The sequence below is a fragment of the Danio rerio genome, chromosome 7 (assembly GCF_052040795.2).
Source record: "Danio rerio strain M-AB ecotype USA chromosome 7, GRCz13ab, whole genome shotgun sequence".
Classification (NCBI taxonomy): Eukaryota; Metazoa; Chordata; class Actinopteri; order Cypriniformes; family Danionidae; genus Danio; species Danio rerio.
In genome coordinates this window covers 64553788-64570188 of record NC_141027.1, presented here as the reverse complement: position 1 = coordinate 64570188, position 16401 = coordinate 64553788, and the positions used below count along the sequence as shown (strand labels likewise).

Genomic DNA, 16401 nt, shown 5'->3' with positions numbered 1-16401 from the left:
TGCAAAGGCTTCTCAACATAGCGTTTCTGCACAGAACAAAACTGCTGGAACTCAACCAAGTTACGCCAACAGTGCGCTATTTTAAAGTTCGGCTTGTGCACAAAGCCAATAAGCACACACACTAGATTAACTATGGCTGAGGCTATTAACTAAGGGATGTGCAAGTTCGTTATTTCACGCAGTGCATGTTTTGTTTGGAACGCACACAATTTTATACAGTACTATAGTTGCAATCTTTGACTACTATTTATTTATTTATTTATTGTTCTGTCGTTTATTTTTATTATAAAAGTATTACTTATGTTCAAAAGCCAAACATTTTTTTTCATTTATTTTTTAGTCCAAAGTGAAATGGATTATTGTTTTGCTGTATTGTTTTTATTATTATTTTGTGCTGTATTTATTGGTCACTGAGCATCAATAAATAACTCTATAATAAAATATAAGGAGTTTTCATTTGATTTACTAAACCAGTAGTGTTTTTAAAAAAAATGAATGCATAATAATTGTAAAACCGTGATTATTCTTTAGACTATAATTGTACAACCAAAAATCTATAATTAATGCATCCCAGCAAACTCTGGCATATACAGTACAGTAGGACTTTAAATTCATGGTATTCATTATGCGATAATGATTTACACTCCATCACAGCTTGTGGCTTCCTGCCAAAGTATTGAATGTGTTTCTGAGAATATGGCACAGATGGTAAACTCATGGTCCTGATGATAAACAGCTGGAAACAGATAAAGCTTTGTGTGTTTTCTTCCAGCTGACCGTTTGAATGAGAGAGTGGCTTTCCATCGACTTGCCACACTTTACCATTGTCTGGGTCAGTTTGAAATGGCGGAGCACCACTTTCTGAAAGCCCTGTCTCTGTGCCCATCTCCCCTGCAGTATGACGAGGAAGCCCTGTATTATGTCAGGGTTTACCAGACACTTGGAGACATCATCTTTTATGACGTAAAGGTAACGTGAACACCTAATGAACACCAAATACTTCAATCCTCCATCTAGTTAATCAAATGAAAAAAAAAAATGCCATAATACATTTTTTATTTTAATTTTCAGTTTGTACACATTGAAATACAACATTTCACATACCCTTTTTACAATAACCTTGCTGCATTTAAAATTATACAAAATAAAAGGATAAGTATATGTTAAAATGTAAACAAAAAAACAGACAAACAACAAAAACAAAAAACAAGAAATAAAATTTCCCCTTTTTTGGTAATGGTAATCCATCATACTAAGTACAAGCTATAGCAAATATATTGATGAGTGTATCCAAACAGAACTGTAAGACTGGAACTGCATTGTCCACACAAAAACTAAGCATCAACTTCTTTCTCTGTTAATTCCACATCTTGTATATAAGTTTAGCATGTAAGATTTATTTTCTAATGGTGGGCTAGACAACATCTGTCTTATCCATTAAATAGAGTTTGGTCTTTGAAACAATATTTCTAAGCATAATATTGTCATAACATCTAAATGTTTAGAAAATTAATGTACACCTTGCTTAATTCTTGTTGTCTGGATATTAAACTGGTACTGGGTTAAATGTTTTGCATTTCATGGTAAACCAGAAGAGGGCAGTCTAAGTACAGTACATACTGAATAAATGAATACTTATTCACACTCCATAGTACAAAAACAAAAGCTTACTCATTGTCTAAGTGCACATATACAGGTATATTTATAATAGTATATATAACATATAATATCAATAATCAGTTGAGGACATAAAGAAGTGAAATCTGTTTTCATTGGACTACTACTATTATTATTATTATTATTATTATTAATAATAATAATACTATTGTAATAGCTTTATTTAAATAAAAAGATACATTAGTAAAGGAATACATTACTTTTCAGTACTGTAAATAAAAACAAATATGATGTATCAATAATAATAATAACAATAATAATAGTAATAATAATAATATCATTTATTCCTCTTCTTTTTGGCTTAATCCCTTTATTAATCTGGGGTTACCACAGCGGAATGAACCGCCAACTTATCAAGCATATGTTTTACACAGTGGATGCTCTTCCAGCCACAACCCATCACTGGGAAACATCCATACACACTCATTCACACACATACACTATAGACAATTTTAGCATACCCAATTTACCTATAGCACATGTGTTTGGACTGTGGGGAAAACCAGAGCACCCAGAGGAAACCCCTACCAACACGGGAGAGAACATGCAAACTCCACACAGAAACGCCAGCCGACCCAGCAGAGGTTCGAACCAGCAATCTTGTTGCTGTGAGGCGATCGTGCTACCCACTGCACCACCGCGTTGCCAATAATAATAATAATAATAATAATAATAATAATAATAATAATAATAATAATAATAATAATAATAATAATAATAGTTATAATTTTAATATAAAAAATGTAGAAATAAAATAGCAACAAAAAACAACAACAATAACAACAACTATAATATTTATTATTATTATTATTATTATTATTATTATTATTATTATTATCATCATCATCATCATCATCGTTATTATTACTATTATTATTATCATTAATTATTATATTATTATATAATTTACATTTTTATTATTATTATTTATTATTATAATTTGTATTATTATTATTATTATTATTATTATTATCAAAAATTATTATATAATTTACATTATATAAATAATATAATTATATAAATTATAAAATAATAATAATAATAATAGTAATAACTTTATTATTATAAAAAATGTAGAAATAAAATAGCAACAACAAAAACAACAACAATAACAACAACTATAATATTTATTATTATTATTATTATTATTATTATTATTATCATCATCATCATCATCATCATCATCATTATTATTATTATTATTATTATCATTAATTATTATATCATTTACATTTTTTATTATTATTTATTATTATAATTTTATAATTATTATTATTATTATTATTATTATTGCCGTAATTATTAGTACTGCAATTATACTGTTGTTCTGTAAAATACTACTACTACTAATAATAATAATAATAAATATTAATTATATAAATTATAAAATAATTATAATAATAATAATCACAACAAAATAATAATACTTATTTTGCAATTATACTGTTGCTCTGTAAAATAATAACAGCAACAACAATATTTTACTCAACATTTTTTAATTGTATTACTTTGTATAGCAACAGTATAATTGCGGTACTAATAATTATAGCTTTATCTCTTAATTTTTGCTTTCAAACTAAACTTTTTAAGTGTCTCTTTTGCTACCAGCACATTTACAAATGATTAATATCACAAATTCAGGTGGATGAATATTTACATGGACACTTAAAAGTGACCCAAACTCAACAGAATTCCATAGATGCTCTATTCCAGATGTGAAATCTTTTAAATCAGCTTGAAATTGAGCAGATGTGAATGGTTTCCAATCTCCACTTTATAAACATTTCCTAATTAATGTCATTAAGATAAAAACAACACCAGAATGTCCACATAGTTTTACACTTGAGAATAGCCATCGGCAAGTATTGCTCAGATTTCCAAATACCTTCCAAATATCTAACTCACTTCACCAAAAGGAAAATTGCACACACCTGTGTGGGACACTGTAAATCTGATGTCTGTTCTCATGAATGTACATGTTGGAGATTTTTATCATTAACACACTCATGTTTAAATTAGATTAAATCTGTAAATCTGGCAATCTGTCATTTAGTTGCCAGATATCACCGTTCATTGACTTGGCACATTCCCCCTTTTGAAAATTGAATAATTTCTTTTTAAAAATCTAAAGGATTTAAAAGAGGAACTTAAAAGCTGTTTAGCTGTTAGAAATATTATGTTATACTTTTTTTCTGTATAATTAATCAATTAACTGAATAATTACAATATTAATAACAATAATAAATACAAAATACAGTTTGAAATAGTAATATTTTTTTACTGGCTTAATTTCTATAATAATATAAATAGTATTTAAATTGCTGTATTGTTAATAATAATTATAATGATAATAATGGTGGCACAGTAGGTAGTGCTGTCGCCTCACAGCAAGAAGGTCGCTGTGTTGCTGGTTCGAGCCTCGGCTCAGTTGGCGTTTCTGTGTGGAGTTTGCTTGTTCTCCCTGCGTTCGCTTGGGTTTCCTCCAGGTGCTCCAGTTTCTCCCACAGTCCAAAGACATGCAGGTGAGTACAGGTGAATTGGGTAGGTTAAATTGTCCGCAGTGTATGAGTGTGTGTGTGTGTGTGTGTGTGTGTGTGTGTGTGTGTGTGTGTGTGTGTGGATGTTTCCTAGAGATGGGTTACGGCTAGAGGGGCATCCGCTGCGTAAAAATGTGCTGGATGGGTTGGCGATTCATTCCGCTGTGGTGACCCCGGATAAATAAAGGGATTAAGCTGACAAGAAAATAAATGAATGAATAAGAATAATTATTAATAATATTATTATTGTTGTTGTTGTTGTTGTTTCTGCTGTTATTGTCTTTTTTGTCACTTGACAAGTTTACATTTTTGTGCTCTGGATGCTTTAATCACAGCCAAAAAATGCAGTGCTTTTGGCAGCTTTTCATTCATTCATTCATTCATTCATTCATTCATTCATTCATTCATTCATTCATTCATTCATTCATTCATTCATTTTCTTTTCAGCTTAGTGCCTTTATTAATCTGGGGTTGCATAGCGGAATGACCCGCCAACTTATCAAGCATATGTTTTATACAGCTGCCCTTCCAGCCGCAATCCATTGCGGGAAACATCCATACACATTCACACACACACACTCATACACTACTAATTTAGCTTATCCAATTCACCTTTAGCGCATGTCTTTGGACTGTGGGAAAAACCGGAGCCTCCGGAGGAAACCCACGCCAACGTGTCGCTTGCTTTTGACAGCTATGCTATCTAAATAAAATTTTTAAATGATTTTATGCAAATGCTGTTTTTTTTATTTCTTGAATTCACATGATGATTACAAACAATTTAAGACAAAACAGAAATTAATGTTTTCAAATATTTCTAAGATATTTCACTCAATCTGCTTTCAGTCAGTAAGTTTCTTTGTGTTATAGTCATTACTGAGATGAGATCATCACCTGAATTGTATTCTTTGGTTAATCTTATATCTAATAGCACTGGAGACAACTCAGACTTTGGTCTGTTGTTTTCAGTGCTCTCTCTCTCCCTCTCTCTATCTCTCTCTCTATCTCTCTCTCTCTCTCTCTAATTTATTTGAGTTGAGTCCTACAGATTTTTCATGATCATTGAATGTGAATGTTTTGTTGGTCAGTTCAGGTGCCATAACACAAAGTTGACTTTTTTGGCCACTTTTTGTGTGTTTTAGTGCGATCAACTGAAGATAATCTTCAAAAGCTGCAACTTTTTTTTTTTTTTTGTGATGCAGTTCCTAGACAAATGCAATATTAAATGAGAAACAGTGGGCATGGCTTTTTTTACTGTGAGCTGATTGGATTTAGTAAAGTATGTTTCATGAGAGTGGTTACAACCTAACAGACACCTCCTGCTCAACATTTCTGTTTTTCAACACTGGCAGTTGGAGGGGTGTGGTTAAGTATGTTAGCCATGCCCAATACCTCAGACAGATCTGAGAATTTAACTGAAAACAAAGGATGTGCATTTTCAAATAAAGATCAGAAGGGCAAACTATATATTTTTTTTTCAATGCAATGCACAGATAAATTGTTCACCACAAAACTAACAATGTGAGCTGGTTATATATGATTAGTGTATATTACCAATATATCTTGTTCTAATCATAAGGTTTAGGGGAAGACAGCCTAGGTATTAGTGTTATTATTCTAGGTGTTTGTGCCAGTGCTGACCGCTGCTAACCACACACCTCACTGCCATACAGTGCTATGGGCAGGACCACACTGTCACAGATCTTAGTCCAGATTCTGATGGGAATGTTTATTTTGAATAATTAAATTTTTTACGGCACAAAATCTCTCTCTCTCTCTCTCTTCATTTCAGGACCCTTTTGATGCTGCTGGCTATTATCACCTGGCCTTGGCTGCTGCGATGGATCTGGGCAATAAGAGGTCTCAGCTGCAGCTCTGCACCCGACTGGCCACCATCTATCACAACTTCCTCATGGACCGTGAGCTCTCACTCTTCTTCTACCAGCGAGCACGAGTTTTCGCTAATGATCTACACATTCGCAGAATCAACCTGGCTCCAGACTACAGCTTCAGGTCCACATCCCAGTACAAACACACGATAACTGGGGCAGCAAGATAGAACTTTACTAAATTGGATATGACACTTCACTGCATGTTTTGATTTGGCTTGTGTGTGAATTTCCTATGTTTACTTTATGTTTGCCGGATGTTATGTGTGTTGGTTGATCTATTTACAGAATATCTGACTCATGTTGATCGGTCCAGCAAGTGTTTACTGGAGTGATACAGCTTTTAAGCACTGCTTGCTTTCTGTTTTAATTCTAAAATGGAAAAAAAAGCGACTTTTATATGACCTACTTGGCAGAATATCTCATGACTGAAGCAATCGTCATTACTGAAAATTATTCTATCTGATATGTTATTATCTACAATTAATGAAGATAATCTTAAAGAATCATTCACCCAAACATGATAATTACTGCATAATATACCAACTCTCATGCCATTCTCAGTTTTTACAAGACTTATTTCTTTCAGATGAACACAGTGGAAGTTTTATTATTAATTTTATCTTTTCGTTTTTATGCTGTATAATGGTGTTGAGGATTTGGTCTTTTTATGGTTCCAAAAGTGTATAAATCCTTCATAAAACGAACCCATATGCCACCAGGGGTTAAATGTATATAATGAAACGGATTGATGCGTTTTTATGACAAAAAGATTTTAAAAGTTTAAATTTTAATCTCAAATCAATGAGTTTAGTAGTAGTAAAATAGCTTTGGGTCAGATCAGCTTTGTTGCTGCGATCTATTAAAAGTCAGCCCTCGATCCAAGTTTTGTTGGGCCGGAAGGGCGAGAGAGGCCTCCAGTCTGTCGCTTGTCCCGTGGGAAGTGGTGGTGCACCAATGGTAGGTGTCGGTCGGAAGGGGCAGACTGGCCATTTTCTCCCACCATCCCGTGAGGGTGGTGGTGGTGCACCGATGGCAGGTGTCTGGTTGGTAGATCGGTCGGTCAGTTGGTCAACAGCCAGCTCCACCTCCACCACCAGGCTGGCGTTTCCTATAGACAATGGTTCACCAATGGCAGGATGTCAGCTGACCTATTCCTCCACAAAGCCAATGGGGGGCACCAGTGGCACATGAGTCTAGTATGTGGTTAGCTAAATCAGTGTTCCCCGGGGTTAAGTGCGGGGTACCCAGGCGCTGCTGGTAAATGGGTCCATACAGTGGTGGTAGTGGTGACCTGGAAGCCTCCACCTCTCTGGAGGGTCTGGCACAGGGGACTCTAGAGGCACGAGGACGTCCTGGGCCTAGCGGAGAAGCGAACGACAGAGAGAGAAATAGCCAGGCATGAGCAGGTTCATTCAGGGCAGAAGACAGATATCCACCACCTCACTTGCAGGCCAGACCAAACCAAACTCAAACCAAACTCTTTTATTCAACGTCCAGAGAATATTTCTGCACTTGTTTGGTTCCAATCTGGTGAAAAACGTAGGACTCGTTTGCAGAAGTTTTAAAAAGCGTGCACCGTAGAGCAAATTTATAGTTGAAATTGTATTTACTTATTTATGATCAGAGAATTTCAAAAGTGTATTTGAGTCTATGACAAGCAGTGCAGGACTTATGAGCACTTTTGTGGTTAAGAGCACTGTAGGAACACCTATTGACCAATTTGAAAGTTTGAATGCTGGCACTATCTCATGATCACATTCGTACAGTTTAGTATGATTTGGTTATTCCCCAATGATGACTGGGTTTAGGGGAAGAGTTTGGTGCCATGCCTCCTTTTAAAAATTTTACATTTTCGTACAACTGAACTCAACTGAATTAGCCACTAAGCTGTTAAAACGTAGAACAGTTTTGTTTCCTTGGGAGATCAGGCTGCGAATGCACATTCATGACAACCTCTTAGCTAAATCGACATATGATGCATGACAGAAGACTCAGTTATAGTGGAAGCTCTGGCTATATTTCACTGTAAAAGAAGAAAAGCTTGAGTTTTTGTTTTTCGTATTTGTTTGAACCGGAGTACATTATCGTCATCATCATTATTGTCATGCGTCATACATCAAGTCAAAGGTCATTTAAAAAGACAAAAACACTTCGATCCTTTTCATTAGAGTTGTGTTAACCCCATGGCGATGTGTAGGTTATTTTTTCATTCATTTATTAATTTTCTTTTCGGCTTAGTCCCTTTATTAATCTGGGGTCCCCACAGCAAAATGAACCGCCAACTTATCCAGCATATGCTTTATACAGCGGATGCCCTTCCAGCTGCAACCCATCCCTAGGAAACATCCATACACACTCACTCATACTCATACACTACGGAAAATTTAGCCTACCCAATTCACATGTACCGCATGTCTTTGGACTTGTGGGGGAAACCAAAGCACTCTGAGGAAACCCACGCGAACGCAGGGAGAACATACAAACTCTACACAGAAACTCCAACTGACCCCGCCGAGGCTTGAACAAGCGACCTTCTTGCTGTGAGGCGACAGCACTACCTACTGTGCCACCCTAGGTTATTTTTACGATATACATAAAAAAGGTGCCAGGATAAAATTGAAATCTACTGTGATTGTGTTTGTCTGAAAGAAGAAAGTCAAATACATGGACGGTTTGAGGGTGAGGAAATTATTGGTTATTACTATGACTTTCTTAATGTCTGTTTTACCATTCTGCAAAATCTATTTTTTTATTGATTAATAATTTTGACACATGCAAGGGATGTCAGTGTCAGTGAACACGTTTTTGACTCAGTAGTGGCTGTTGTTTGTGCAGAAAGTAGCAGGATTTGTGTTTTTCACATAAAGATGTTCACGCATGGTGAAATACATGATTTTGTCCAAACACAGTCAGTTAAGTGAAAACAAACCCTGTGCCTTGGCATTCAAATGTATTTGTCAAAAAGAGATTTTGTTGGTCTCTAATAAAAGTGGATTTAATATTTAATTTAATCAACATTTTAAAGTTGCTTTGTTCACCATCTTTGAATGCAAATGTTAACAGAATGGAATGTAGCTACACAATTGTAATTAAATAACAATATCTACTCGATTCCATTGGGCAAACTAAACTTTAAACCAAAAATGAAAATTCTGTCATCATCAACTCTCTTTTCACTTGTTCCAAACCTGTTTAAATTCCATTATTTACGTTAAACACAATTGTATTTTTTTATTTTTTTTAAGAAACCGGTTGCCATTGGCATAGTAAAAAAAGAAAATACTATGGAAGTCAATGGTCACTGGTTTTCAACATTCTTCGAAATACCTACTTTTGTGTTCAACAGAAGAAAGATAATAAAATAAAATATGTTTTCTGATGAAACAGTTAAGTAAATTGTTTACATTGTAGCACACTTCAATTCAATTTAATGCCAGTGTGCTTTTAGTATGTTAGTAAACACGTTAACACGTTTTTTTATTAAGATAAAACAACAAAAAATTTCACTAAAACTTCTACATTTACATTACATTTACAAATTGGATTTTATTTCATTTATTTTAATAATTCTATAATTCATATATTCTATTTATGAATTTATCCTGTTAAATTTTTCCTCATTAAAACGTTAATTCGCGCTATTTTATAAATATACTGCTTTTTTGAGTGTACAAATAATGGCTGAATCAGTTTATCTATGAAACGATCCGTTTAAAAGAACCGGTTCGCGGAAAAGAGTCGGACTTCCCATCGTCAGAACAGTTTGCGGTAAGAGAATTGCCCGCCTTTCCTGGAAAGAAAAAGAAAAGCAAGACTTTAATCGAGGATGTTGAGAGCGAGAGATGGTCGGCAGATGCGAATGTAGCATCACCATTTATATCGAGAGGCTTCACACTCATTGCTTTAATGAGCTACATATGAAATCAGCGGCATTTGCGCACATCAGAGAAACACTTTGGCTTTGATAAGAAAAATATTCCTCTTGCTGGACAAACCTCTCCACACTTTCTTTTTAACCGAGCCTGCAGGAACGTGCACTTTTTCATAGGACATTTAATGCGTAATGGTGATCTCCAGAGGACACTGAGTAGGCTATCCAAGAACTCTTGATAATCCACACTTTTTCACTTATAGTTAAAGAAATGCAGGTCATTTTGTGTGTTTCGGTTGTTTTTCTTTACTACAAAGCTGTTGTAGCGGATAAACTCAAGTGTCCGGAGCGCTGCGATGTGAGCAAGTGTCCGAGCCCGAGCTGTCCGAGCGGGTACGTGCCGGACCGCTGTGATTGCTGCCTGGTGTGCGCGCAGGGAGAGGGCGAGCCGTGCGGCCGCAAGGACGATCTGCCCTGCGGGGACGGGCTGGAGTGCAAGCACCCGTCCGGAAAGAGACTGTCCAAAGGCGTGTGCCAGTGCAGGTACAGCAGTAAAGTGTGCGGCAGCGACGGGAACACGTACGGCAACATCTGCCAGCTGAAGGCTGTGAGCAGGAAGGCGCTGCAGCAGGGTCTGCCCGCGGTCACCAACGTGCACAAAGGACCGTGTGAAAACAATCAAGGTAAGTGATTTGTGTACTGCAAGAGGAAGGCATGTTTTTTGGACAAAATATGAATTTATGCCAAAATGTAATTAAAACGTTAGTTTACCCAACAATGAATATGCATTCACTATTGACACTCTCTGGTTACAAACCTTTATGAGTTTCCTTTCTTTATGTTGAACACAAAAGAAAGAAAGTTAAACTGTTTGGAACAAGTAAAATTTGTGTAAACAATGACAAATATTTCCTTTTTGGGGTGGACTATATCATTTTAAATATAATTTATAATTATTAATAAATATAATTTACAATTGTAATTTTATGTTGTAAAGGCCTGAAGGGGTTTATGATTAAAATCTCATCAGATTAAAACATACCAATTACTCTGTACATTAAGAATAAATAAATCTAACTCATAGGTAATGTAATGTAATGTAATGTGTATTTATATAGCGCATTTATTGTGTATGGCCATACACCCAAAGCGCTTTACAATCATGAGGGGGGTCTCTCCACACCACCACCAGTGTGCAGCATCCACTTGGATGATGCGACGGCAGCCACAGGACAACGGCGCCAGTGCGCTCACCATACACCAGCTATTGGTGGAGTGGAGAGACAGTAATCGAGCCGATTCTGTGGAAGGGGATGATTGGGAGGCCATGATCGTAAGGGCCGATAGAGTGACTTTGGCCAGGACACCGGGTTACACCCCTGCTTTTTCACGAGAAGTGCCATGGGATTTTTAATGACCACAGAGAGTCAGGACCTCGGTTTAACGTCTCATCCGAAAGACGGCACCCACTGACAGTGTAGCATCCCTTTCATTTTTACTGGGGCATTAGGACTCACACAGACCACAGGTTGAGCGCCCCCTGCTGGCCTTACTAACACCACTTCCAACAGCAACCTAGTGTTCCCTAGTGGTCTCCCATCCAGGTAATGACCAGGCTCAGCCCTGCTTAGCTTCAGTGAGTAACCGGTCTTTGGCTGCAGGGTGACATGGCTGTGTCAAACTAAATTGCTGGAGCAGCATAGTTTTGTGTGATGTATGAACTTTTATAAAGCTGGTTTAGGGAAGACAACCAATGTTCAATTCACTGTAGGTCAGCTCAGATGTACATAGTTAATCACTTGTAGCTACTTAATATCTATCAGTGTCAGTTTACCTCAGTTCAGGGATCCATTGATATCCGTCAATATGCTTAAACAAATCCACCGTATGAGAAGTCCTACAGGTCAGCAAAGTTTTTCATACTATGAAACAAGCAGATCTTTTGTTTTTAAATGTTGACCTCATACCTGACCCAGAAATGAAACTGCAGAGAAGTTTGGAAAAAAAGACCTGCTTTGTGCACTGTAGATAAACCATGGTTTCCCCTGGGCCTTTTTTTTTGACAAAACAAGACCTCATTAACCAACACCCTATCATTTATCTTTAATTCATTTATTCATTCATTTTCTTTTTGGCTTAGTCCCTTTATTCATCAGGGATCGCCACAGCAAAATTAACCGCCAACTTATCTAGCACATGTTTTACACAGCGGATGCCCTTCCAGCTACAACCCATCACTGTATGCAACCATACACTACAGCCAATTTAGTTCATCAGTTCCCCTTATAGCGCATGTGTTTAGACTGTGGGGGAAACCAGAACACACGGAGGAAACCCATGCCAACACGGGAAGAACATGAAAACCCCATGTTCATGTTGGTGCAAACACCAACTGACCCAGCCGAGGCTCGAATCAGCGACCTTCTTGCAGTGAGGCGATTGTGCTACCCACTGCGCCACGTTATGCCCTTATTTATCTTTCAAAGGAAAAAAAATCAAAGTTCTTCCAGATCAGCAGTAAAACTTTTTTATCTGTGGTGACAGGAAGAGCAAGCAGACACTTTGTTGTAAATGGTACCACCTCTCTGGAGACACGTTATCAACCTACAGCTGCGTTAAAAGACGAATGAAGGGGTGAAATGATGTGTATCAGGAAATGACCTGGTCAGCTTAGTGGGTCAGATGTTTAGGTCTGATAATGACTCTTTAAACGCAACAATACTTTAGCAACACAAGATTTAAAATAGTTAAGCTGGTTGCAATCATCCACCAATTAGTTACTGTTGGCTTCTACAGTGTTGCTGACCATTGAGACTGGCCATTCTTTTTTTTATTGGTAATTACTAATGGGGTTTCAATTCTCAGAGTCCTTTGTTCATCTTTAGAACACAAATTAAAACATTTTAGATGAAATCCGAGAGCTTTCTTCATAGACAGAAAAGGTCCAGAGACATTGAATGTGCAGAAAAGAAACCAAAAACATTGTCAAAACATTCTATGCGGTTCAGGGGTTCAACTGTAGTTAAACAAAAATATATATAAATAAAAATTGTGTACATAAAAAAATATCGCTCTAACATGTGTGAAAAACATGGCTTTTAATTTATGTTCTAAATTACATAATTGGTATAAAAATATTGCGTCAATGAACCCCTTTTATCAATTATAAATTAATAGCAATGTTTTTCACACGTGTTGATGCGATACTTAAAAATTTAACATAATTGCCTCTAGGAGTCGCTAATGGAAATAAAGCAAACACATAAGAAATACATGTACGCCAGACATGAAGTTGTGGCGGACCAATGCACATTCCCACGTTAATTTCATCATTAGTGAATCTGAACATTAGCGTGACACCTGGCGTGCGCAAAGTTTTTGTACTTATACAGCATTGATACATGAGCCCCCTGGTCTTTGTTCTTCGCGCTGTATCTCCAAAGTTATAAATATTTAAAATAGGCACTATCCTTATAAATAAACTGCATAGTTGCAATCTAAACAACTACATTCTTGACTAAAAAAGCCTCAAAAGTACATTATGTTGTCCAAGAGACTGTAAAACTGTCTCTCAAACTGTAAAACAGTAGTGAGTTTATTGATGTATATAACAGAATAACAGAACTGCTATATATAATTTTTATTTTTACTTTGTTTGCCTACTTTGCCTATGTGTGTTAACATTGTGCTCACATTGTGCAATTACTGCCACAATTTTATTGTCTGAGACAAATTTGGGAAATCCTAAAAGATTCTCATGATCCTATACGCTAAAATCTGTGGTTTTTGATTGGTGGTTTGACATGCTCTCTAATTTCAATTTACCTATAACGCATGTACTTTAAACTGTAGGGGAAACCGGAGCACCAGGAGGAAACCCATGCCAAAACGAGGACATTTTTTTTTACTAGATGGAAGTTCATTGTCCTTTTTTTTTTTTTTTTTTTTGTGATGTGCATCCACTTAAACAGTCCCGTCCTTTATGAACTGATTGGGTTGTTGAAAGATGGGTGTTGCTAGCAAAGTGAAAGAAAATTGGATGTGATCAGAAATAAAGTAATTTTAAGGGAGGAGAGGTATGATATTTTATTAAAGATTCTGAGGGAAATAGTTTTTTAGTAAATTACAACGTGCACAGATACATCTTTTATAAAAAGCACTACTATATATATACATAAAAAAAGGAGAGTCCATTTTAATTTCACTTTGACTTTAATGTGTATATTTAGTGAGTAACCCAGTAGCGAGGCACACAGCGAATCATGCAAAAGAACCCACAGAAAAGCCCCGTGGCTATTTGGAGAGCAGCTGATCATCACAGCATGAAGTCATGTAAATTACAGTCTATCATTCTAGACAATTTAGTCTGAAACCTCAAAATAAAGCACTACGCTTACAATCACTACATTAAATAACTCAGAAACAGATGTCGCCCAGCAGCTTTTCCACAGCAATGTGTGATTGGTTGCTCTTCTACATTGTGTCTCTATACTGATAAAAATGAATGAGGAAACTATTAAAAACATTCGTCTTCAGTTTCTGCCTGAACGACTTCGGGTTGAGTGGCGTTTCTCAACAGTAGATGCATATTTCTAAATAAATTTGCACACACCGCCAGTGGAAGTTGACTTACTTGGCAGTCTGAAATCTTGGAGGTCACGGCTCCGTGATGCAGCCACACTGGAATGTGCTTTTATATGGGGTGTTGCATATGATTAATGATTTACAGTCGAGTGCACTTTTAATGCATGCTTCTTTTGGATTCTCGCAGCTTCCAACTATAAAACTTCAACGTTTTCATCCAGAATAAAGATTTAGTGTGCATGAATATAAAAATAGCTTTATATTAATATTATATGCAAGCATAATACTGTATTTATAGAACTAGTAAGAATATATAGACCCAGTTTATTAATATAGGCTACACTCAGAAAAAAATTTTATTTGCTTGTTCAAACTACATATTTAAAATGAGCTAAAAAAAAAAGAAAAAAAAAACAATTCTGTTTTTTTTTTCTGACAACTTAGTTGGTTAATGTTCAATCCACTTTAGGGCTAAGCGATATGGCAGAAACGTTAGCGTGATTTTATTTTTACATTTGGAACAATATGATACATTTTTTATATAATTTGTTAATGCTTTCAGTTCACAAGTTCACACTCACAGATATTTGACTGAATATAATATGCATATTTGCCGTGCTATCCAGGGAGAGGGCTCTGAGCTCGGGAAAACACCCTAACTCATGTTATTCCCTTTATCAGGATAGAGAGAGATAAGATCAGAGTGCAGGGTCTAGCCCGGCTCCAGAACACTCCCCCTCAAATTTAAGTAGGTAACAGGTTTAATAGTGTGGAGTTGGGGTGGTGGAGGGAAGCTGAAGTCGAGAGGTCTCTGAGCTTGGGAAGACACCCTAACTCGTGTTATTCCCCTTTACAGGATAGAGAGAGATTGGGTTCGAGCGCAGTGTCTAGTGTGGCTCCAGAACACTCACCCTCAAATTTAAATAGGTAATGGGTTTATTAGTGTGGAGTTGGGGTGGTGGAGGGAAGCTGAAGTCAAGAGGGCTCTGAGCTTGGGACGACACCTTAACTCATGTTATTCCCCTTATCAGGATAGAGAGAGATTGGGTCTGAGCACAATGTCTAGCCCGGCTCCAGAACGCTCCCCCCTCAGATTCAAACAGGTATTGGGTTTAATAGTGTGAGGTTGGGGTGGTGGAGAGATACTGAAATCAAGAGAAAAACTTGACTATTTATAGGGGTTTGCTCTTGAGCTGATTGGATAATAGAATGATTGTGTGTAATGAATTAGCCTCGTCAAAGACTGATCGTGCTCCTCCCAAAATTTGTTTATAAAACATCACCTATCAGCCCAACAATGACTGATCATTTAAAATATTGTTTATTAACAAAAATAGTTTACACATTTGGCCTTAAATTAAAACAAACAGTAAAATACATTTAAAATGAATGTATTTTTGTTGATCAGTTATCCAGAAAATAAACAAGAAGAACAAACATTTGAGGTGAAGTCAAGCACCTCAGGGTCTGCGTGGCCAAAACACAAAATGGTTAGTTAAATACAACAATAATGTAAATAAAATAAAAGTAAAATATTCAGTTTCGATTAATGTTTTTTTGTTAACTTTACGATCAAATATAATAGAGTAGCCTATATTAAACTGTTTTTACTTGATGACAAAACTATTCATTGATCTGGCCCAGCAGGCACACAACATCATAACATTAATATTAGGTTAGATTTAGGTCATGACGTCAAGTGACCAAAATCCAATGTGTATCCAGCGTCTAAGGACAGTTATTATGATCTCCAATAACGATGTCAAATTGATGTTTGGTTGGTTTTAGGTTGTGCTGGAAAGTAGCCAAAATCCAATGTCTGATAGTTGTCATAGTGGCA

The 16401-nt window shown here is 36.2% G+C and overlaps 2 protein-coding genes across 5 annotated transcripts in view; both read left to right on the top strand.

Moving 5' to 3' along the window:
- The window catches only part of sh3tc1 (SH3 domain and tetratricopeptide repeats 1), a 64186-nt gene extending 55069 nt beyond the window's left edge, over positions 1 to 9117 (top strand). For all 4 annotated transcript variants that reach the window (XM_087262024.1, XM_087262023.1, XM_087262026.1 and 1 more), the window contains 2 exons: positions 773 to 969; positions 6007 to 9117. In XM_087262024.1, the coding sequence (XP_087118150.1) occupies positions 773 to 969; positions 6007 to 6273 (464 nt within the window). In that variant the 3' untranslated portion in view covers positions 6274 to 9117. The remainder of the gene's footprint in view (positions 1 to 772; positions 970 to 6006) is intronic.
- Positions 9118 to 9924: 807 nt separating this feature from the next.
- htra3b (HtrA serine peptidase 3b) overlaps positions 9925 to 16401 on the top strand; it is a 29653-nt gene continuing 23176 nt past the window's right edge. Inside the window, exon 1 of the mRNA XM_087262036.1 lies at positions 9925 to 10660. Within this exon, the coding sequence (XP_087118162.1) occupies positions 10249 to 10660 (412 nt within the window). The 5' untranslated portion in view covers positions 9925 to 10248. The remainder of the gene's footprint in view (positions 10661 to 16401) is intronic.